This window comes from Schistocerca cancellata, chromosome 6, assembly GCF_023864275.1.
Source record: "Schistocerca cancellata isolate TAMUIC-IGC-003103 chromosome 6, iqSchCanc2.1, whole genome shotgun sequence".
Classification (NCBI taxonomy): domain Eukaryota; kingdom Metazoa; phylum Arthropoda; class Insecta; order Orthoptera; family Acrididae; genus Schistocerca; species Schistocerca cancellata.
Window position 1 is genome coordinate 7,601,664 of NC_064631.1, and position 23,213 is coordinate 7,624,876.

At 43.0% G+C, this 23,213-nt stretch overlaps 1 protein-coding gene and 1 pseudogene across 1 annotated transcript in view; one reads left to right on the top strand and one right to left on the bottom strand.

Annotated features, from left to right (window-relative positions):
• The window catches only part of LOC126191083 (dipeptidase 1-like), a 188,934-nt gene that overhangs the window by 44,670 nt on the left and 121,051 nt on the right, over positions 1-23,213 (bottom strand). Inside the window, exon 7 of the mRNA XM_049931803.1 lies at positions 7,708-7,777. Within this exon, the coding sequence (XP_049787760.1) occupies positions 7,708-7,777 (70 nt within the window). The remainder of the gene's footprint in view (positions 1-7,707; positions 7,778-23,213) is intronic.
• On the top strand, positions 21,939-22,056 carry LOC126089682 (5S ribosomal RNA; annotated as a pseudogene).

Consider the following 23,213-nt stretch of genomic DNA (forward strand, 5'->3'; position numbering starts at 1 on the left):
GAGACATGCATGAAAGAGCTTGGTGATTTTTTGAGGAAAGTGAAACCGATGTTCTCCAGAGAGTCGCTGAATGACACTTTGGTAAACACAGAAACAACATCGGTGCTGACCAGGATGTCGTTTGGACCTAGTTTCTTCAGATTCTTAAAGAAATGTGCTGGGTCCTTTACGTATGTGTGAGTCTTGCCCATGTGCGGCTGGAGCAGAGAGGCCGTGTATTTTGCCAGTTTATACGTCGGTGAGCCAGGAGCGCTAACAATTGGTTTTCGTGGAACATTATTCTTATGGATCTTTGGTAACCCATAGAGCCGAGGCGGTGGGGCCTCTGTGTTGCGCAGCTTCCTGTGCTGTGTGTGTCCTCCGAGGGAGATCACGCCTTGGTTAACCGATCCGTATTCCGTGTAATCCGCTACGTTGCAGTTTTCGGTGGGATCTAATAGGTCCCGGATCTCGTGCTCAAAATCGTCGGTCTCTATTACGATGGTCGCATTTCCCTTATCGGCTTGCAGTACCAATTTGCTCTTATCGGCGTTAGGATTCTTGATAGCTTTCATCTCTTGTTCCTTCAGGTTGCAAGCTGGTGGTTTTGCTCTACGTCGAGTTTTCGTTCAGTGTGACTGACCACCCTGCGCGACATGTCTGCTGTCTGCTAGTCAATCTGCTTCTGGCATCTTGCAAACTTTATCTTCTGTCGCTCAGTGCAGCGCGAGAGTTTGTTCTGCATGCTCCTATCAGTGATGCTGTCGAACTTGTCCCAGTCGTCTCGATGCATTGCGCTACTTACTTGACAGAAATGCCCAACAGTTCCTCATACGTTTTCGCCAAGTATCTCTGTGTTGCAAGAATTCCCTCAAGAAGAAAAAATCGTTCCATTCTATCGTAGATACGATGTGCTTGGGCGGTGGTGAATAGACGGTTACATTTCAAGAACTTCGATGTAGCCCCTTCATCCCAGCACCGCGACAGAAAGGCGACAGAGGACATCAATGGCGCTTTCTTCTTCCGTCGTTGGACAAGACGTCGGTACAATCTGCGGTAACCGAACGATCGGTGAACACCAGCGCCACAGAAGATAAGCGGGTTTGCAGTATGGGGCAGGTGGTGAAATAGGCAGTGGCACAGTAAGCGCTGTGTGTGGCCAACAGTGCAGTAGAATTCGCCGAGATGGAAGTTCTGGTTGTAGAGAACAGCTACCACACCTGCTTGTTCAAAGAAGCTATAGAAATATACAAACACGAGAAAAGCTTCAGGAAGAAAGAAGAAAGCCTCCAGGGGAACGGATCCTAGATTGCCGTGCTGCAGCGAACGACCGTTGCAGGTAGCGTGGGCAGGACCGCACCGCAAATAACCACGGAAAAGCCTTTGGATGTTAGCGCACCAGGTACATGCAATATCTGACGCCGCGAGCTCGAGCTTCAGTCTACCACCAGTAATGGAGGATGAATTTTTGACAATGCCAGCCACTCGTGCTGGCGAAATGTCAGAAGAGCCGTGAAACAATCGTCGGCCGAAGAACCCAAAACAGAAGCCAACAGGCAGTTTTTCAAGAAGTGGCCACGAAAGCCTTAAAAAATATGTTCGGAAATTGTTCGTTGAAATTAATACAGGAGGTAGAGAATATCAAAACAGATATATTTCTGTAAGGAAAATGTGGTCTCTGAAGTTAACTTCTGATGTTGGGAAACATTTTGTTAGCGCTGCTGACGTAAGACGTTATGTCGGTGACGCTAACCCGGAATGTCTACTGACATTTAAAACCGCTTTGTGTACAGACGGTTCGCCCTGAGGTCTGCTTAGAAGAACACAGTGATCCATTCACAAGCATCACCGCCTTGTGATAAGAACTGTGACTTCCTTATAAACACATCATTTTATTCGCAATCATTACTGCCCTGCGACTACAGCAGTGAACATGCAGCCGTTTACATGTGCTGAAATGGCTGACCTGCGTCTCGTATACTGGCCTGTGAATGTAAGTGGACGAGGTGCGGCGAGAGAGTATCGACAGCGCTTTCCCAGTCGACAGGTTCCACAACACCAAAGATTCAAACATCTGCATAACCTGCTGCGTGAAACAGGCACTTCCCGTGCAGCTGGGTAGCGCCAACTTCCGAAATGGAAGGCGATATCCCGCGACGTGTTGAAAACACTCAATGTACAAGTACACGACGTGTGTCTACATTCTTGGCGTCAGACACGGCGTTGTGTGGAATGTGTCACACGACCAGCAGCATCATCCGTTCCATCTCCAGCACGTGGCGGCGCCAACAACTGAACAGAAATGGTTGAAATGGCTCTGAGCGCTATGGGACTTAACGTCTGAGGCCATCAATCCCGTAGAACTACTTAAACCTAACTAACCTAAGGACATCAGACACATCCACGCCCGAGACAGGATTCGAACCTGCGACCGTAGCGGTCGCGCGGTTCCAGGCTCGGTCACTATGGTGGGCACAACTGAACATATTCCCCACCACGCCCATTTCACATAACGATTTTTGCAACAGATTGCTCTGCACTCCTTACTTTCGGCCGAGGTCCCGTACACCGACGACGCATTTTTAATCCTGAGAGGTTTTTCAATATCCACATTTCATTTGTTTGGGTGGATGTGGATCCACGAGGTACTCGACGTCGTGGTCGTCAACTGCGATCCAGTGTTAGTGTGTGGGCCAGCATTCTCAGTTGACTGGACTATATATTGTTCCATTCCTCATTAACGGACGAAGAAATCACATCTTCGTGGGAAATGTGTAGCCAGGATTGCTGGAGGCTGTACGTCTGAATGTCAGAGGCAGGATGTAGTTCAGCACGATGGGGCTCATACCCATTCCAGGAGTCTTGAGAGAGCGGCCTTGGAGAACCGATGGATGGGCAGAGGTGGCCCTGTGGCCCGGCCGCCCAGCTCACCTGACCCCTCTCCCTCTAGCGGCCCATGAAGCAGCTGGTGTACGAAAACGTTGTGGAAGCAGAACACGACCCCGCCGCTACACTTGCCGTCACTGCTGCTACCACTGCGGACACGTGAGGTATCTTCGAAAGCACACGACAGTCAATGGTCCGACGATGTACTGCGTCCATACTGGTCAATGGTACCGCATTCGAGCAGTTACTGTGAATGCTACTGCTGTTATTAACTTGCTACGCTACCTTCTATGCAAGTCGTCCCTGGCATCAGAAACCCTTCAGGACCATATGTACCATAACTAAATCTATTTTTTTTTATGTTCTCTATCTCTTGTGTTAATTTCAATGAATTGTTTAGGAACGCCCTATATAACGTATAATGTGTGGATTCAAATTTCAGTTCTGTCTTGGTTAACTCTGATTAAATCAGTTCTTCCGTTGCGTTCTGCTGAAGTCCTTGCTTCTCCGAAACTTTAGTCGTCTAAGTCAGATGCGTTTACTTAAATCTGGCTGAGATTTAATGTATACGGGTAATATTTCAGGGCATGAAAACTAGGATTGAAATCTCATCCGAATTTCACGTTGAAATTAGTTGTAGGAGGGTAGACTTTTAAGTTATATCGTATAGATACCACACGTTCGATAAACAAGGTTGCTGCCTAAGACTGTAGTTGTCTTACTATTGCAATAAATTATCATAATTATTTCAAACTTTAATGTTTGAGCACACATGCCACCCAGTGGTCTTGCTATTTCATTTCTGCGTCTACATCCACACCATACTGCTTAAGCAACCTAATGGTGTGTGGCGCAGGGTACTTCGGGTACCAAAGGCTGATTCACCCTTTCTCTCTCTCTCTCTGTTCCACTCACGAATGGTGCGTGGGAAGAATGGTTCTCGTAAACCTCTGTTCTAGTTCTAATTTCTGTAATTTTCTCGTCGGGGTCATGTATATGGGGGGAAGCAATACGTTGTCTGACTCTTCCCGGAAACTACTCTCTCGAAATTTCACTAGTAAACCTTTCGGCAATGCACGTTGAATATCTCTGAAACGCTCTCACGCGGACTGAGAGACATTGTGACGAAGCGTGCCGCTCCTCGTTAGATCTTCAGTGCCTCTTCTGTCAGTCCTACCTGTTAAGGACCCCAGACTGATGAACAGTACTAAACAATCGGTCGAAGCTACTCCCTTCATGGATGAGTTACAGTTCCTTAAGATTCTTCCTATGAATTTCAGTGTGGCATCTGCTTTTGCTACTACACTCCAGGGAAAAAAAAATAGTACACCTGGAAAGACGACGTCGAATATGATCTAATGACGGCATGTGTCACGTGGGGGATAGTAGATGTACTCATAACAGTTTCAACTTCGTCCGCTAACAGAGACCATAATGACAACATCTACCAGAGCGTTACCTGTGTCTACTCTTTAACAGGGAATGCTCGCAGCCAGAAGACTCAGTGAGGTGCAGACTTGTGACGCAAGCAGCCAACCAACCTACAGGGATGCACTCGTGCTAGCTACAGCCGTAAAAAGCCAGTTTGAAAGGGGTCAGATTCTGGCCTTCCGAAGGGCGGGAAGATCCTTTCGGAGAACGGCCACATAAGTTGTGCAACGATGCTGGTGTCAGTGGTCACACGAGCATTCTCACACCCGCCCACGAGATTCTGCCTCTGCTGTTGCCGCATATTGCCCGACAGTTCCACATACCTCAGTGAAAACTGTGTCGCCTGGCAACGAGATGCGCTGATAGTTGCTTCCATGTGAAGGTGGCCTCGGATTTGGACCTCTGCGCACATTGCTGATGGCCGCAGCTGTGTCCACTGTCGTGGAGGTCATGCCTCTGAGAGCAGTCAGGCCAACAGTCGAATTCAAGATAACGAATAATGCTGTTTAGACTCTTTCGTCAGCAATGTGAACTGAAAAAGTCGCTTAACACCACGTAAATCAGTAACTCCTGAAAACAAATTCGCTTCACATACTCTCCAACCATGATCTGTCCTCCACAACATAGATTTGTTCACATAAATAGCAAATGGATAAGCAATAAATTTCAGATAATGTGGAATGATTTCGTAGAAGTCCTATTATCTCTGAAATCCAGGAAAAAAAGCATGGCAAAGTTCTTAATCTGGACCTTGGAAGTACCATAAATGAATCCAGGACTTCGGCTTATCTCTTGACTGTTACGAGCACAAGCAGAAGAAGAAGAAATAGGGCAGAGCTGTAGCCTTGTCTGCTGACATCTGCATGCGATTATTTTGTATGTTTTAATACCCGTTCACTGACACTTCAGAGCAAGTTCTTTCACTATCAAAACTTGGGTGCTGTCCCTGACAACGCATCCTCTTTCTGTGTGGGCGGGTTGTGGTTAATTGAAGCTGGCCGCCGTACCCAGCCTCTGGCAGAGGCCACAGAGTTTCGGCTTGTCACACACGGTTACTTGCATAATTATTGGAAAAAGACTTTGTAATCTCCCCACGGAAAATTACCCTCTACCACGCACCAATTAATCATTGCCAGTCAAACCATCCGCATTCATTCACTTAGGAAAAGTATCTGATCTGATTTTCTAGTAATATATGCGCCGACAGCTCGTCGACGCCAAAGTATTTTCTAGTACGTTTATTCTTTGGAATAACAGAGATACATGTATGTATTCTCCATGGTTGTTAGACGGGTAACTAGGACAGCTTCGGAAGTATCTGTTGAAAGATTGACGGGTTTCTAAAAGATACATATTTGCTTTTCTTCACGCTAAAGCGAGCTATTAACATTTGTGCCACTAGCGGGTTATTTGAAGAGAAAGAAATTGTAACGGAAAGTAATTAAGACTTGGAACCAAAAGAAATCTGGACATGTAATGGAGATGGATTGAATATACAATTTCCTTCATAAATAAGGTTTGTGACCCCTTTTATTCTGGAGTGAATGGACGAATGAGTTCTTTGTCTGAATCATTGATGATCGCGTTGGCCCTGTAATTAGTGGGGAAGTTTCAGCTGTGTCGAAGAGAGCCTGCAATAACCGAGTCTTTGTTAAATCGTCCAAAAAGGCTTCGTACACATCTGGAATTCGAAATCTGTCGTAAAAGGAACGAATGGTTCAAACGATCGATTTTCCCAACTGAATGCAGCGCTTAACAATAATAATAAATGTAAAGATCTTTTACAGCAAGCCAGCCGCTGAATACTAAGACGAAGGGCTCCACCAGAGATTCTATTGGGCTGATTTCACGTAATGAAATATTATATTTAAAACTTTACATAGATAAAGGAGAGAGAGAGAGAGAGAGCGAATGAAATTAGAGAAAATACTTATAATCCTCCATTAGTCTAACTTTTCGCCTGTCCTGTCACGGATCAGCCTAAAGACAAACCGGGAGGCCCTTACTTTACTGCCGGCCGAAGTGGACGTGCGGTTAAAGGCGCTGCAGTCTGGAACCGCAAGACCGCTACGGTCGCAGGTTCGAATCCTGCCTCGGGCATGGATGTTTGTGATGTCCTTAGGTTAGTTAGGTTTAATTAGTTCTAAGTTCTAGGGGACTATTGACCTCAGAAGTTGAGTCCCATAGTGCTCAGAGCCATTTGAACCATTTGAGCCTTACTTTACTGTATAGATTGATGTGTGAAAGTGAAGGGATCTTAAAGGCAACAGATACACGTCTATACAGACAAGACATTACACAAAGTTAGCGGCAAGCTGCATGCATTCATCATTCAGCATCTCTATTCTTTTCTTACATTAATACATTATAACTTCTTCGTTAGAACTATTATAATGAGTGTGAATACTACTTTACTAGACTGGTAAAATGAATGGGGATAGCTTTAGTAGGACCTATACAATGCCTACAGATACTATGTTACTGGAACTTGATGTAATTAATGGGGGAGTAGTTTATGAGGACTGGGAAACAGACAAAGGTTACTACTCTATTAGGACTGCTCGAATGAGGACGTCACTGCTTTACTACGGGGGGCATTCAGTAAGTAGTGCAACACGTACTTTTTACGAAAGCAGGTTGGTTTTATTCATGGTTCCAATACATAATATTATTTCCCAGCCTTTTGGATCAAAACCCTATTTTCCAACATAATCTCCATCCAGTGCAATGGCCGTACACAACCTTACTGGAGGGCCTGTATGTCCACAGGGTAGCACTTTATTATTAGACATCGGATGCAACGTCTTTCTGCGTCAATTTCCTTTCCGTCACCCAAGCACAGCTTCCTGTGGAGTGCATGCTTCATTGGGCCAAACAGATGGAAGTTGGAAGGTGCGAGATCTGGGCTGTAGGATGGATGCGGAAGGTGTAGAGAGTGCCAGTACTAATAGGGTCGTCCGTTTGGGCAGCGGGGTGGTGCCGGACACGTTGGCGCCACCTCGCCGTGATGATGGCACGCGTCTCTCCCAGCGACCCACCGTGGTTCTGTCTCTATAGGCACTGTCTCTATAGACACTGTGAAAGCGCCAATAAATAACTGATACGCTCTAATTTCCATCAAAAGGAACTCAGTGGTAGCTCTTTGCTTGGAATGCACATTTGTTACAGACAGAAGCCATTCTGAAGGTTACGTACAGCGCGGCGCTATCAACTTCATGAAGCTGTAGGGGCTGGGGCGGGAATATTCCACGATGTCCCGCAAAGAATTGCGAATTTTTTAAACCGAAATCGGGCAAGAAATAAAAAGTGTTGCATTAGTTGTTGAATGCCCCTCGTGTTAGTGATACAAAGACTGGACTACTTGATAAAGGGAGTGTCCCAGCAGACACGACGACTGGCGGCGATACAGACCTTGCCGAACTCAGTGAGGCCCTTGTTCTCTGAGCGCCGTCCTGGGCTGTCTGCCAGCGAGCAGTCTGCCCTGCAACAGAGGCGAGTCACCTCAAGCTGTACTCACGACAGAGGAAAGGAACAGTAACAGGTAGCTACATGTACAGATAAACAGAGGAGTTCAAATAGGTTTCACCATTTTCATTGCATCTTCTACAAATATACAGGGTTACTCAAAATGATGTTACCACTGAAATGGTAGAAACAATTTATTAACTTTACGTAGAATGTTTCAAATTATATGCTGCAAGTGCGAACTCAACCTATCGAGTCCGTACAGGCATTTGATTGGGAATGGATGGTATCTCATCACCTATACAGTCCTTTACGTCACTGATGGCGCAAACTATCGTAATCCTACAGGCATTTCATTGAAAATGGATGGTATCTCATCCCGTATACACTCCTTTAGGTCACTGATGGCGCGAACTATTCTGATGTAAACGCGTTCCTGTGACAAGAGCCATAACATGGTGTTAAGTCAAGAGATTGTGGAGACCAGGACAATGGTTCGTGACGACCAGTCCATGGACACGGAAACGTCGCACCGAGATAGACCCTAACAATACGGACCCAGTGCAGAGCGCTCTCTTCGGATTTCCACTGGTAGTTCGTCAAAAAAATAGGGTCCAGTGACTCCAGCGGCGATCACAGCGCGCTAACAATCACTTTGGGGGAATCGTCTTCGTGCTCCGAATGAGTCGTGGGTTTTCATCAGGCCAGAAAAATGATGATATCTCGGTTCACAAAACCACTTGTGTGAATAATGGCTTCATTGCTGAATGCCATTACATTGCGAATATCTAGCAGGATATTCGTCATTTCAGCTAAAGTTTGACAGAACTCCACTCACCTACATTTCTGCGCCAATGTTAAACCTTGGGCAATATGGATGTGATAGGTCTCATCCGAAGCTCGTGTTTCAAGATGCACCACACTGTTTTTTGAAGAATTCCTGCTTCCAAACGGCATCGCACGTTTGATTTCGAAAGACTCTGCAACATGGCTTCATGTACAACAGCGATGTTTTTTCTTCGCGTCCTCCTGATCTTGGACGTCCTGCATTGCTTCGATAGTTGTTAGCTACCGATCCAGTATCGACAGAATTCTTGTATATACAGTACGCTGTTAAACGGCTGGGTGGCTCACCTCGAAATCGGTATCTAAACTTTTCACGGACAAGAGTCGGCGAACCATACACTTCCATGAGGCCCACTGCAAATCTTCTTTGCTACAATGTCAATCGTTCAGCCATAGTGTTATCTAAAAACAGAGTAGTCTGAAGACGTTACAAAATAGAATATATGCTGCGATACGTTTCAATAAATTATTTCAGCCCTCTACGTGTTATGTCCATTTCAGTGTTAACATATTGGCAAACCCTCTAGTATGATTTATTGAAACGGTCTTATGCACGCACGTGGCCTTCGTGATTGATCTAGATCTAGCCAAACTCAGCCACTGAAGGCAGTGTGGCTGGTCGACGGCAGAGTGCTGGCTGGGCGTTGGCAGGCGGCAGTCGACAGGGGTGTACAAAGTCTCGTCCCACCCTGCCTGCCGCTGTCTCCGCAGCGATCATTAAAGCCGCTCAGCCTGCCTCTGCCACAACGGAGACACGGGAGTGCGTGTGTAGTGGAGCACAGTAGTTACAGCAGGCCAGCCCTGGTTTTCGCAAGCCTGGCGAGCTTCGCGGGGCCCGTCCAGTCTGCTGCATCTGAGAACAGGTTGCGCTGTCAATCCTACGTGACTACAGAACAGCCAGGTGTATATTTGCTTAGGTAGTTCCATTACAGTCCGTTTATTCTAATGGTGGGAGCAACAAAATGAAAAGAACCAAATGTAAAGGAGATTGAGGATAAATTAAGAATTGAAAGGAAACAGAGCCCAAATGCAGCATGGAAAGTTGTGGTTAGTATATGATATTAAGAAGAAAAGCACCACAAACTGTAATGTTCTTCCAAGTACAGTAATTCCCTACTCCTTCAGAAAATGAGATTATTTATTGATTAGACTTCGATAAATAACCATTAAATTAATACTTCGAGGTTATTGCAGTAGACGGAAGAGATAAATGCTACCCTACTCTAAACAAAATATCAAAGTCATTCCACTCTCAAACAGCATGTGAGGAAAATGAACAGTGTATAAGTCATTACATATCTCACTGTTCTGTGTGCAATCCACATTTCACCCATATACCCTCTAAGTCAAAAAATAAAATAAAAATAACAAATAAAAAGAAATAAAGTAAAATGAGAAAAACTAGTGATTTATTCAACAGGATGAGCTTCACTAATTGAGCAAGTCAGTAACACGTCGTCCCAACTCTGGTCCTCATGCAGGCAGATATTCGGTTTGTTCTTCGTTGCAGGATGTCCTCCTGACGGATATCGTGCCAAATCGTATCAAATTGGTGCGTTAGATCGTTAAAATTTCGATCTGGTTTGAAGGACCTGCCCATAATGCTCCAAACATTCTCGTTTTGGGAGCCATCTGGAGGCCTCTCTGGCCGTGGTTGGCTCTGGTGAGCACAAAGTCGAGCAGCAGGAACCCCCGCCGTGTGCGGTGGGCATTCTCTGCTATAAGCAAGAGTGTGGCCGTCATTACACACAGATAGTAAAATATATCGCCTTACTTCTTTCACAGCTCAGTAGAGGAAACCTTTGTGCTTCATGAAATGTCCATAAATCATTAGTTTACTTTGAAATCTCGATTGAAGTACATGTTAAGGTGTCACGAGTGCAACTTATGCGTCGCGTTCTGAGGCTGCGTTCTGCTGTAGCCACCCCAAAGATCCCAAAACGAGTCGCGCCGCAGCCTCTAAATATACGGGGAAATCAAAGTCATTTGTATAAAAGCGGGAGCCGGCAGGTGTGGCCATGTGGTTCTAGGCGCTTCAGTCTGGAACCGCGTGACCGCTACAGTCGCAGGTTCGAATCCTGCCTCGGGCATGGATGTGTGTGATGTTCTTAGGTTAGTTAGGTTTAAGTAGTTCTAAGTTCTAGCGGACTGATGACCACAGATGTTAAGTCCCATAGTGCTCAGAGCCATTTGAACCATTTATAAAAGCGGGTAACATGCAATAGATTCCAGAATGAGATTTTCACTCTGCAGCGGAGTGTGCGCTGATATGAAACTTCCTGGCAGATTAAAACTGTGTGCCGGACCGAGACTCGAACTCGGGTCCCTTGCCTTTCGAGGGCAAGGGTTCTACCACTGAGTTACCCGAGCATGACTCACGGTGTGTCCTCATAGCTTTCCTTCTGCCAGTACCTCGTCTCCTACCTTCCAAACTTTACAGAAGCTCTCCTGGCAGTTTTAATCTGCCATGAAGTTTCATATCAGCGCACACTCCGCTGCAGAATGAAAATCTCATTCTGGAAACATCCGCCAGGCTGTGGCTAAGCCATATCTCCGCAATATCCTTTCTTTCAGGAGTGCTAGTTCTGCAAGGTTCGCAGGAGAGCTTCTGTAAAGTTTGGAAGGTAGGGGACGAGGTACTGGCAGAAGTAAAGCTGTGAGGACAGAGCGTGAGTCGTGCTTGGATAGCTCAGTCGTAAAGCACTTGCCCGCGAAAGGCAAAGGTCCCGAGTTCGAGTCTCGGTGTGGCACACAGTTTTAATCTGCCAGGAAGTTTCATGCAATAAATTGGTTGAAAACGTGGATGACTTTGCAGTTGGCTGCACTCGTGTCTTTTCTTATGTATCTCACTCAAAAATTCCGAGTAAACTAATGCTTTATGGCCATTACATGGAAAAGATTCTCTCTATTGGGCTCAAGAACTCAGAGTAAACTAATGCTTTATGGCCATCACATGAAGGAAAAATATTCTCTCTATTGGGCGGTGAAAATACTAAGGCGATATGTTTTACCGCCTGTGTGTAACGCCGAGCACAGTCTTACTTAACAGACCGTAAGCTCGGAATCGCTTGTCATAACGGGCAACAAAATGGGGCGAAGGAAATCACCGACGTTCCTCAATGACGTAAGGGTGTCACAAATGATAAGCAAAGGGATGCTGCTATAGAATAAAATGGAACCGCCGACAATCGCTGCTGGTTATCGGACTGGTAGACAACAATCAGGTTGGTATCGCACCACTGCCAAGCGCGTCTCCACACACGTCTTTGGCCTGGAATCTCATAGATCGTACAATTCTCTTCAGTGGTGAGTCCCGATGACCAGGGAAGACGTGACTGAAGTTGCGTCACACAGCGGTGGGATATTAACAATGCTATTGGCCGCCATATGACCCGACAACCAGCAGTTATGGTCCGGGGTACCATTTCATTTTACTGCAGGACGTCCTTGGTTGTCATCCAGAGCATCCTGACAGCACAGCGGTGCGTCGATGACACTGTATTGTACGCCCCATTTTGATGGCTCTTGTGGCAGGCAATCCATCCTGTACCTACATTTCAGCTACATAACACCCACCAGCACACAGCGAAAGTTTCTAGCGCTTCCTTCGTGCTTGCAAAACCCTGCCTTGGCCAGCAGGGTCGCTGGATCTCTGCCCAGTTGTGAGCCTTTGGAGGATTGGGAGCAGCGCCTTCCAACCATCTTAGGATTTTGACGATCTAGCGTGCCAATTGGACAGAATTTGGCACGATATCCCTCAGGAGGAAATCCAGCAACTGTAGCAATCAGTACTAAGCCGAATAACTGCTTGCGTAAGGACCAGAGATGCACCAATACGTTATTGACGCGCTCAGTTTGTGAAGCTTTTCTCTTGAATAAATCACCCAATTTCTCTGAAACAGTGACCGTTTGCTTGTGTGTACATGCACATCACATCTACCGATTCCGATTTCCGCCCCATTTGTATTATTCTTTCGCGGTGCGTCGTTTTCTTTCTCTAAGATTGTATATCCCGCAGATCCCTGCAGATGGCGTATGGTGCTCGATACTGATTTTAGTGGGAATCCTACCCCTATGCATGCGGATACTGTGCTGTAGAATGTGTGTGTGTGTAGGGATATTAGTGTAAGAGATGTTCAAATAATAGTGTTGCATCTTGATCGAATTTGGGTTATAGTTTGTGATTCACTCAGCAGACAGAACTAATATTAATGTCTGCTAATATGTGTCTGCTTATTTTTCATCATATAGTTCATGCAGACTGTACATAACTGAGCATGTGGTAAATTCGTTCGAGTAAGCTGTGTAGTCAGTAGCAAAAGGAGGGGCATATGTGCTGCTCCCCTGTTGTTGCTGGACTCATCTGGTTGGGTGGTTTAACGAAAGACGCGACCTATCGTGATAGCAGCGTATCGTAACTCGTAGTTAGGATCACAACAGACAGTTTCTGCCAGCGCTATGTGCAATGTTACTCCAGTCTCCTCTCCAACACGTCGCGGGTTGGCGGCTGCAGCGCTCGGTGAGATTGTTTTATGGTCGAAGTCGTCGTAACTGTTCCATTCCTATCGTATACCATTACTACAGATGATGTCACGGTGCGGCTGAACAGAACAAACTTCTATAGTAATTGCAACTAGCGGCTGTCACTATAATCAGTCCGCCCCTTTAGCTGACTGGTCAGTGCGTGCCACTGCAATGCAGAACGTTTGGGTTAGATTCCCGATCGGACTGGATATTTTCTCTCGAGGACTCGCTGTTGTACTGCCCTCTTCATCATTTCGTCATCATCGACACGCTACTCGCCCAGTTGGCGTCAAGAGGAAACACTCGCAACTCGGCGGCCAAACTTCCCAATGTGGGGTCCCACCTAGCCAACAGTGCTACACGATCATTTAACTTCGTTGTTTTTTCAGTATAGTTTGTAGCGATGTCCTGCAGTGGAACAGTACATACGGTTTTATGTACGCGTCGGTGCGCTGCCACGGCCTCCACCGGCTGGTGGCAGAGCGCGTGAGGTGCGCCCACGCCAGTGACGCGGCAGCGCAGCCGGTGCTGACTGCACTGCGAGGCGGCGCAGCCCGGGGTGGTGCTCCCGACACGTGACGCAGCAATTCGTGGGATCGTGTTTTATGAGTTCCATTTCCTCAAATTTTTAAACAATTTCTGCTTCATCGTTGATAAGTGAGTAGTTGGATGACCTTGAAAAGCAGGTGAAACTGGGTATGCAGGGGCGTAACGACTCTACTTTCTTACCTATATAACGTCGTAGTGTGTGGGTCATTGTTCTTAACAGATCTAAGTACTAGGTTAGCGCATGTCTAATCCAAGCCAAGTATTAATTTCCTACACGACTGTAAGATGTGGACTGTTTAAATGTGGGATATCTGAGTAATTTGTTTATATAGTGCGTTGTGTTATCATTAAACTTTCAAAGTCAGATACCGACAGTCTCAGAAAGTGGGTATTTTAGAAAATCAGCAAATACGTAAGAAATAGCCCCAAAGCTGTAGACTGCAATGCGAGATGAGGCGGTCACAAAGACACAACGCAACTGAGCAATCCATCAGGTGGTCAATAAACCGAGGAAATTGGGGCGTGGTCTGGCGGTAGGGAAAATCATTATGACTGGGTAATGAGTAATGGTAACAGCCAAAATTGTTGTAACATTAACATGAAAAGTAATTAACAAAGATGATAGGAGATAAGGAGGGTAAGGCAAGTGGATGGCTTACATAAAACAGTGGACCCCTTGCCTCGGGATGCGTGGCCATAGAGGGCAGGGTAGGAAGGGCGACGTTGCCCTTCAAGATACGTCCCGTAGCTGCTAGGTCACTGATCCTATGTCCCTGCCCATACGGCAAACAATAGGCCCATTGATGAGGAAGTCTCATCGATCCATTACTCGCTTACTGTCATTACTACCAGGAGCTCTCTGACTAGAAAACTGGTTCACTGACACAGGCATGTCATCAGCATGATGACGATCAGTTCGCAATCCCGCATTCATTCCCACTTTTTCCACATTTGAAGTAATGGTGAGACAAACTCCATCACTGAACTCCACGTGGATGCAATTTATGACAGGTGACTACTACCGTCCTTACCTGGTAGCTGTGTCCGTGGCAACTAAAGATATTGCCTGGGCCTGAGCAGACGCGCTGGGCAGAAAGTGTACTTCGGGCAGATATACTGGTCACAGAGTGTTTCTCATCCGTTATATTAATCGATTATAGCCGACAGTTCACGCTAAAATTATTCTGAAGCTCTTCAAAATTTACTGGTTCTGTCTGACATCAGCATCGTTCAGTCGTCGAAGACAAGGTGAAACAGCTCGTCCTTGCCTTATGTCCCCTTGCGTTAGACCATGGCAGACGCTTCTTAACTCTTATCTGGATCACCTGTCTGACCTCAGATACAAATTGTAGAAGTCCACCAGAGTTGTCAGATGCTTCATCACATGCTGTGTCAGTTTGCACTCTGACTGGAGGGAGTTACTAACTAAGATTATGCGTTCCCACCATCCAATACAGGCTCCTCACACCACAAATTACCACCTTTTGAAAAGCATCTCTACAGTGGCGGGCACACAGTGTGCCAGCATAAACAGCTTTCTTCCCGCCATCCGTCTGAGTCCCGAGGAATCCAACGGCTCAGAGGTTTGCACCACCACAAAATCATGCAACCACCTCATCCATTCCCAGTCACATCAATGAACTAACAATTACCTTCTAGTAACTGGTACCTGTTACACGAGAATATTTCAGAGTAAATGCTAGCCACTAGTTTTTAACTGCATAATCACCATCATTATGACAGGACACTGACGTTTTCATGGCAGTGAGCGCCAGTTAACCGCATTCCAAAGCAGATGTTTCTGACTCTTCCCGAAGATTACAGGGAATGAGACAGAGAGAGTTGATGAATAGGTATGGTATCCTTGTAGGAAATGTGAAATGGAAATGAGTCACGTCCAGATCCAATGGCTACAAGTAGCACATAGGGGCCGTTTATTTGAGAAACACATCACCATTCTCTTTTGCGTATGGTACACTCTGTCATACTTCAGACTGCTTCAGTTTGTAACTATTTAATTCCTAAATATTTTTTTGTCTTTAGAGTAATGTTGGTAAGCGAGTCAATTAGGCATCGGACAGAGCTGTTTTACTTACTGCAGCTGTTGCTGTGTAATCAGTTACGACTGTTTCTCTAGTGTGGTGGCAGTGAGCTGCTTTACAGAGGCAAAGGAGCGTGTGCCTGCCTCGCACGTAGCCTTGGTACATTACATGTAGAACATGTCAGACATTTCTCTGGTAGGAATCTAGAGACTCATGTTGTTGTCACGGTTTTCATTCTGAAGACCAGTTTGATGCTGCTCTCTATTCCAATCTTTCCAGTATAAGTCTCATGATCTGTGCTTAACTACTGGATCCACATATGAAGGCCCTTTACATCCAGAATACAACCTAACGGAAATTAAATTAGCTTTACAAATTGCGATTATAGTGGCCTTACCTTCATACGCTCAACAATCAACAATCTATCAGAAAGATCGAAAGAAAAAATTATTATCAGCTCAACATTGACATATCCAGCACAAGGATCTTTTCCATCCTCAGCACAGTACAATAGCATCAGTAGCCATTCTATCATCACTCAATTTCAGTTCAAATGTGGATTAGCTTCAGAGGCATTCCGCTAGTGCGTAATGTCGCCCGTTGGGACAATGTGGGGAAAACAATAGGATGGAAAGCACGTTTAGTACGTATGTTACAAGAAATCACACCATCAGCAACAGAAAGTGTAACGCACACGCGGTGATTCCAACTGATACCTAAAATGATCATAATGTTTGCTATGAGGCTGCACTCGACACCAGATGGGATCATAGCAAAGTGCTGTTTTAAGTCATTCAACATTATTTCAACATCTGCACCGGCATCTGTAGTCCGCAGGTCGGCTTGCAGTGCATGGTAGGAGGCACTTTGCGTGCCGCCATCATTTCTCCCTTCCCCTTTTCAACTTCTTAGTTGCGGCCGAGATGAGTGATAGTTGGTATGCCTCCAGATCAGTTCAGATTTACCTAATTTCATCCACATCAAAAATCTTGATCATGTTGAGCACCACAGCGGACAATGACATTAACGATTAACGAAAACAGTCTCAGCTGTATTATTACACATTTAATGTGTTACAAGAGTTTTTCTTCGTATAAATCGGCAAACGTTTTGAATAATTTCACATATTTTTTCAACAGCGTATTTCCCCCAGCCTGTGTCTGACCCTCCTAGTCTGTAGCTGACAAGTTGAAATCTGGTCCTATTACAAAAGAAAGCGTAACAAATTTTCCAAATCTGCTTTCAACAACCTTTCAGTTCTCAGCTTCTTCGAGGGAACTGTTACTGTTCTTAAACGAGACAACGTACCATGCATGCACCTCCAGTTAATTAACATCATTCTCTTTCTTCTCTTAAAGGATGAATACTCCACGCACTGCTTAATGTGACCTATTTTTCTCTCCATGCAATTCACCATTAGGCTTACGAATTAAGTGTTATAAGCTAAAAGTGCATATGTGCATGCCAGTCTTGACAACAAAAGTCCTATGTAGGGATGTGCTACTAGCATTTTTAGTACAGAGGAGTAACAGAAACCAAAATTTTGATGTTTATGTGATTCCCTTTGTACATATTTTAGTTCACGGAATTGGACTGTCTTGCATTTTAGTCAGGAATGAAATATAAATTTTTGCGTAAAGTAGACGCTAGGAAGGACTAATTTTTTAATCAAAAACAAGGAAGAACATGAAAATACAGACATGCCTAGAAAAATTATCACATTTATGACAATGGATAACAAAATACTTATAAAAAATTTGTGCAAGTCAAAACAAATTTGAATTTCTAGGATATTTTACAGAATACAAAGAAACAGCTGATTTTCATTCACTGGTTATTCGTTGCTTTTATCATATAAAAAAATTAAGAGGTACTAAATTGACAAAAATTGAAATGATGTCTTTCATTTGAAATTTTTCGTTGCTCTCATTTCATAAAGAGCCCAGAAAATTGAAAATAAAGCCAATAGAAAATAAATATGCCCATTTACATTTAGATATTATCTCTAATATATTATATCAGATGTATACTTTTTTTATTTAAGTCATTTGACACATAAGAAGATAAAAAAGCCAGTTGTTTGCAATTACTGTATTCTGCTATCTGCTTATAAATTTTATGTACATTTAAAATTTTCATTTCCAGAAAAGAATAGTCATTAAATGCTGCAATTATAAAAAAAAATTGAAGAAGCTGTGTAAGTTCATACCTGCATGACATTAGACTATAGGTATTTGGTCTCTTGCAATAGGCAGCTGGCTAAATTGTAATTCGAGTGTTCGTGAAAAGCTTCATAAGTATTCACAAGTCTGAAACATATATTTCATGTAAGGATGACAAAAAAAGCTCATACAAATCAAAGTATACAGAAAGTTCTGTTTCTTTCCCCATTTGTGAAAGAAGGAAGAATAATAGTGAAGACTGTAAGAACCATACTCTGCTACCGGCTCAAAGAATAGACACATTCTCAATGTGGACATGAATAAGGATGTCAGTTTGTGAAAATTAATAGAGATATAAAGATTTGGAAATTTATTGAATTAACTGAGTTGAGTATTATGTAAAAGCAGGAGCCATGCACAACTGAAAACAGCTACCAACACAAGATGCCAACACAAATAAATATTTTTCAATAAATTTTACTTGGGATAATAGATTTTGCATAACATCTGATTACTCACTTCAGTAGATTAAGAACTATCAACAAAAGTTTGTAAATAAACAATAACCAAACAGAAGTAGTAAAGGAATTCTAAGGTATCAAAATACAGACTAATTTAAAATATTATCCTAAATATTATTGCTTTTAAGGCACATGATAATGATGGGTAATACAATAAACTATTATTATGAGAATTCTATGATATTATTGATTACTATTATTGATTAACCACATGGCTATAATTCAAATGATCCTAATTATTGTTGTTGTTGTGGTCTTCAGTCCTGAGACTGGTTTGATGCAGCTCTCCATGCTACTCTATCCTGTGCAAGCTTCATCTCCCAGTACCTACTGCAACCTACATCCTTCTGAATCTGCTTAGTGTATTCATCTCTTGGTCTCACCCTCCGATTTTTACCCTCCACGCTGCCCTCCAATACTAAATTGGTGATCCCTTGACGCCTCAGAATATGTCCTACCAACCGATCCCTTCTTCTGGTCAAGTTGTGCCACAAACTCCTCTTCTCCCCAATCCTATTCAGTACCTCCTCATTAGTTATGTGATCTACCCATCTAATCTTCAGCATTCTTCTGTAGCACTACATTTCGAAAGCTTCTATTCTCTTCTTGTCCAAACTATTTACTGTCCATGTTTCACTTCCATACATAGCTACACTCCATACAAATACTTTCAGAAATGACTTCCTGACACTTAAATCTATACTTGATGTTAACAAATTACTCTTCTTCAAAAACGCTTTCCTTGCCATTGCCAGTCTACATTTTATATCCTCTCTACTTCGACCATCATCAGTTATTTTGCTCCCCAAATAGCAAAACTCCTTTACTACTTTAAGTGTCTCATTTCCTAATCTAATTCCCTCAGCATCACCCGACTTAATTCGACTACATTCCATTATCTGCGTTTTGCTTTTGTTGATGTTCATCTTATATCCTCCTTTCAAGACACTGTCCATTCCGTTCAACTGCTCTTCCAAGTCCTTTGCTGTCTCCGACAGAATTACAATGTCATCGGCGAACCTCAAAGTTTTTATTTCTTCTCCATGGATTTTAATACCCACTCCGAATTTATCTTTTGTTTCCTTTACTGCTTGCTCAATATACAGATTGAATAACATTGGGGAGAGTCTACAACCCTGTCTTACACCCTTCCCAACCACTGCTTCCCTTTCATGTCCCTCGACTCTTATAACTGCCATCTGGTTTCTGTACAAATTGTAAATAGCCTTTCGCTCCCTGTATTTTACCCCTGCCACCTTTCGAATTTGAAAGAGAGTATTCCAGTCAACATTGTCAAAAGCTTTCTCTAAGTCTACAAATGCTAGAAACGTAGGTTTGCCTTTCCTTAATCTTTCTTCTAAGATAAGTCGTAAGGTCAGTATTGCCTCACGTGTTCCAGTATTTCTACGGAATCCAAACTGATCTTCCCCGAGGTCGGCTTCTACTAGTTTTTCCATTCGTCTGTAAAGAATTCGTGTTAGTACTTTGCAGCTGTGGCTTATTAAACTGATTGTTCGGTAATTCTCACATCTGTCAACACCTGCTTTCTTTGGAATTGGAATTATTATATTCTTCTTGAAGTCTGAGGGTATTTCGCCTGTTTCATACATCTTGCTCACCAGATGTTAGAGTTTTGTCAGGACTGGCTCTCCCAAGGCCGTCAGTAGTTCCAATGGAATATTGTCTACTGTGGGGGCCTTGTTTCGACTCAGGTCTTTCAGTGCTCTGTCAAACTCTTCACGCAGTATCGCATCTCCCATTTCATCTTCCTCTACATCCTCTTCCATTTCCATAATATTGTCCTCAAGTACATCGCCCTTGTATAGACCCTCTATATACTCCTTCCACCCTTCTGCTTTCCCTTCTTTGTTTAGAATTGGGTTTCCATCTGAGCTCTTGATGTACATGCAAGTGGTTCTCTTTTCTCCAAAGGTCTCTTTAATTTTCCTGTAGGCAGTATCTATCTTACCCCTAGTGAGATAAGCCTCTACATCCTTACATTTGTCCTCTAGCCATCCCTGCTTAGCCATTTTGCACTTCCTGTCGATCTCATTTTTGAGACGTTTGTATTCCTTTTTGCCTGCTTCATTTACTGCATTTTTATATTTTCTCCTTTCATCAATTAAATTCAATATTTCTTCTGTTACCCAAGGATTTCTACTAGCCCTCATCTTTTTACCTACTTGATCCTCTGCTGCCTTCACTACTTCATACCTTAAAGCTACCCATTCTTCTTCTACTGTATTTCTTTCCCCCATTCCTGTCAATTGTTCCTTTATGCTCTCCCTGAAACTCTGTACAACCTCTGGTTCTTTCAGTTTATCCAGGTCCCATCTCCTTAAATTCCCACCTTTTTGCAGTTTCTTCAGTTTTAATCTACCTAATTATTAGGTAACTGCAATTTGTAAGTCATAAACAGATAAATTTCTGTTACATCTTATGGACTGAATAGTCAAGCAGAATTACTCAAAGAACATATAAATTTTTGTTACAGATAGGATTGTTAGTGGGACTCAGTGTTTTGATCATTTTTCTTAAACAGACACAATATAAAGATAATTTTACACTCCTTCTTATTTAGCAGTATGTCTCATTAACCAATATTTTCCTTTATGAGTTTTAAAATCTGAGCTAAATCATCCAATTTATAAATTTTAAATTTGCTCAATATTATCTTGGAGGATATACAATAAATTTTATTTCTTGTATACTTAGCAAGCACAATATTAAAACTACTGTCAGTTATTAAATGTTACATTGAAATATCATACTTTTCTCTTCTGATTAGTGGGGCAGAGAATTCAAAAAGAACAGTTGATTATGTGAATTCTATTATCAGTATAATTATTTCATGAAATATATTATTGTCGTCATCAGTTCAATAGGACAGAAAAGTAATAGTAAGATTTGACATCCTGTCACCAGAATTGTAGTGAGGATCGAATCATAATGTTGTCCATTAGGCAAAAGAGGGGCATAATACCATATTTGTACATTCCAAACAGGAAATCTTTGTGTGAAACAATAAAAGAATATAAAACTAATTAGCTCCAAGAGGATTTTAATCTTGTCTTTGTGAATATAAGTTCAGTTATTCAGCAATTACCCTACCTTACTCAGAAAATACAACTGATGATATTATCTTCAAATTCAGTTTGTAGTGTAGGCATGCATTTTACAGAATGTATGATACGCATAAAGCAGATTAATATATGAAGAATGTCATGTGATTGTTGCAACAGAGCAAGAGTGCAGCAACATGTCAAGAATATTTCACATTCTGATTGGACTATTTGTTACAACTAATAAGTTAAAATTATTAAAATAAATTTATTGCTCATATTTTGTTGACAAAGGATTGTTGACAATAATAATAATACTTTTGGAATCATCTAAATTCCTAAAACATTTAAGTATTGCACAGAATGTCATTCAGGTGTATAAAGGAAAACTGTAGAATTAACAATAAGACATAATAGCACTGAATGCTAGCAATACAATTAAAACATTTTTACTGTCCATATTTATTTCCAGCCAACAGCCTTGCTGCAGTGGTAACACCGGTTCCCGTCAGATCACCGAACTTAAGCGCTGTTGGGCTGGGCTAGCACTTTAATGGGTGACCATCTGGTCTGCCGAGCGCTGTTGGCAAGTGTGGTGCACTCAGCCCTTGTGAGGCAAACTGAGGAGCTACTTGAGTGAAAAGTAGCGGCTCCAGTCTTAGAAACTGACATTCGGCTGGAGGAAAGGTGTGCTGACCACATGCCCCTCCATATCCGCATACAGTGATGCCTATGGGCCTAGGATGACATGACGGCCGACTGTACCTTTGGGCCTCCATAGCCTGTTCAGGGGTAGTTATAATGAAACATAATTAATATTTAGAATTTATAAATGTAGAGTGTTGTTCAGTACAAAACACAGGATGTGTCCTTGAGGTTGCTTTTATTTTAAATGTTTCAAATGCTTTGTTACCAGGCGCTCTGCTGTCGCCTGTTCACATCTCCAGAGCGGCAAGTTATGTATTTAGTATTTCCCGTGTTTTACTAGTAGCATATTTATTAAATTTCGTGTGCGTTTTTCTGGTTAAGAGGTTTAATCTCGTTTTAAAATGTAAATGACTTCTTAGCTTATCAACCCTGTTCCTGAGTTAATTATTCGAGGAATTCTTGTAGCCTCTTCCCAGAACATTCTGTAAGTAGGTATTTTTACAACACATCGCAGAATTTATATCCCAAACTACATTTCTCTTTCACAAACATTTGCATCCAAAGATGCCTATGTCTTCTGTTTACACTAAAGGTTAGATCTATCGATGAGGCTGAAGATGATCCCATCAACACACATTGCTCTGAAATATTGTAAAGGTGTCAGTTCACCTTCGCAAGCATCAGAGGAAATTGCATTATGTACTCGCTTTTTCATGTCCTTCATTCGCCACTGAAGCTCGCAGCGCGTCTCTCATTGACTTTTCTGAGCCGAATAATGTGCTGCATGGTTTGAAACATCCAGTAAACACCTTGAAGCCAACGGAACATCATCTACAACATTTCATCAAGCAATTATTAACAATCTTGCCAAAGATGCAATACCTAAATTGGGCGACTAGTTTCGAACCTGCTGGTTCATTCTCAAACCTGACATACTGAGGCTGCACTGAAAGTGCTTTATTTTAGTAAAAAACATCAAAATGGCAGCACATACTTTAAAAATGATCACAGATGACTGTTACACTCAACATGTGTGCGCTTAGCAAGCCAGAAAAAATCTCAACATTGCCTCGACTGTCCAGAATGTCAAACGAATTG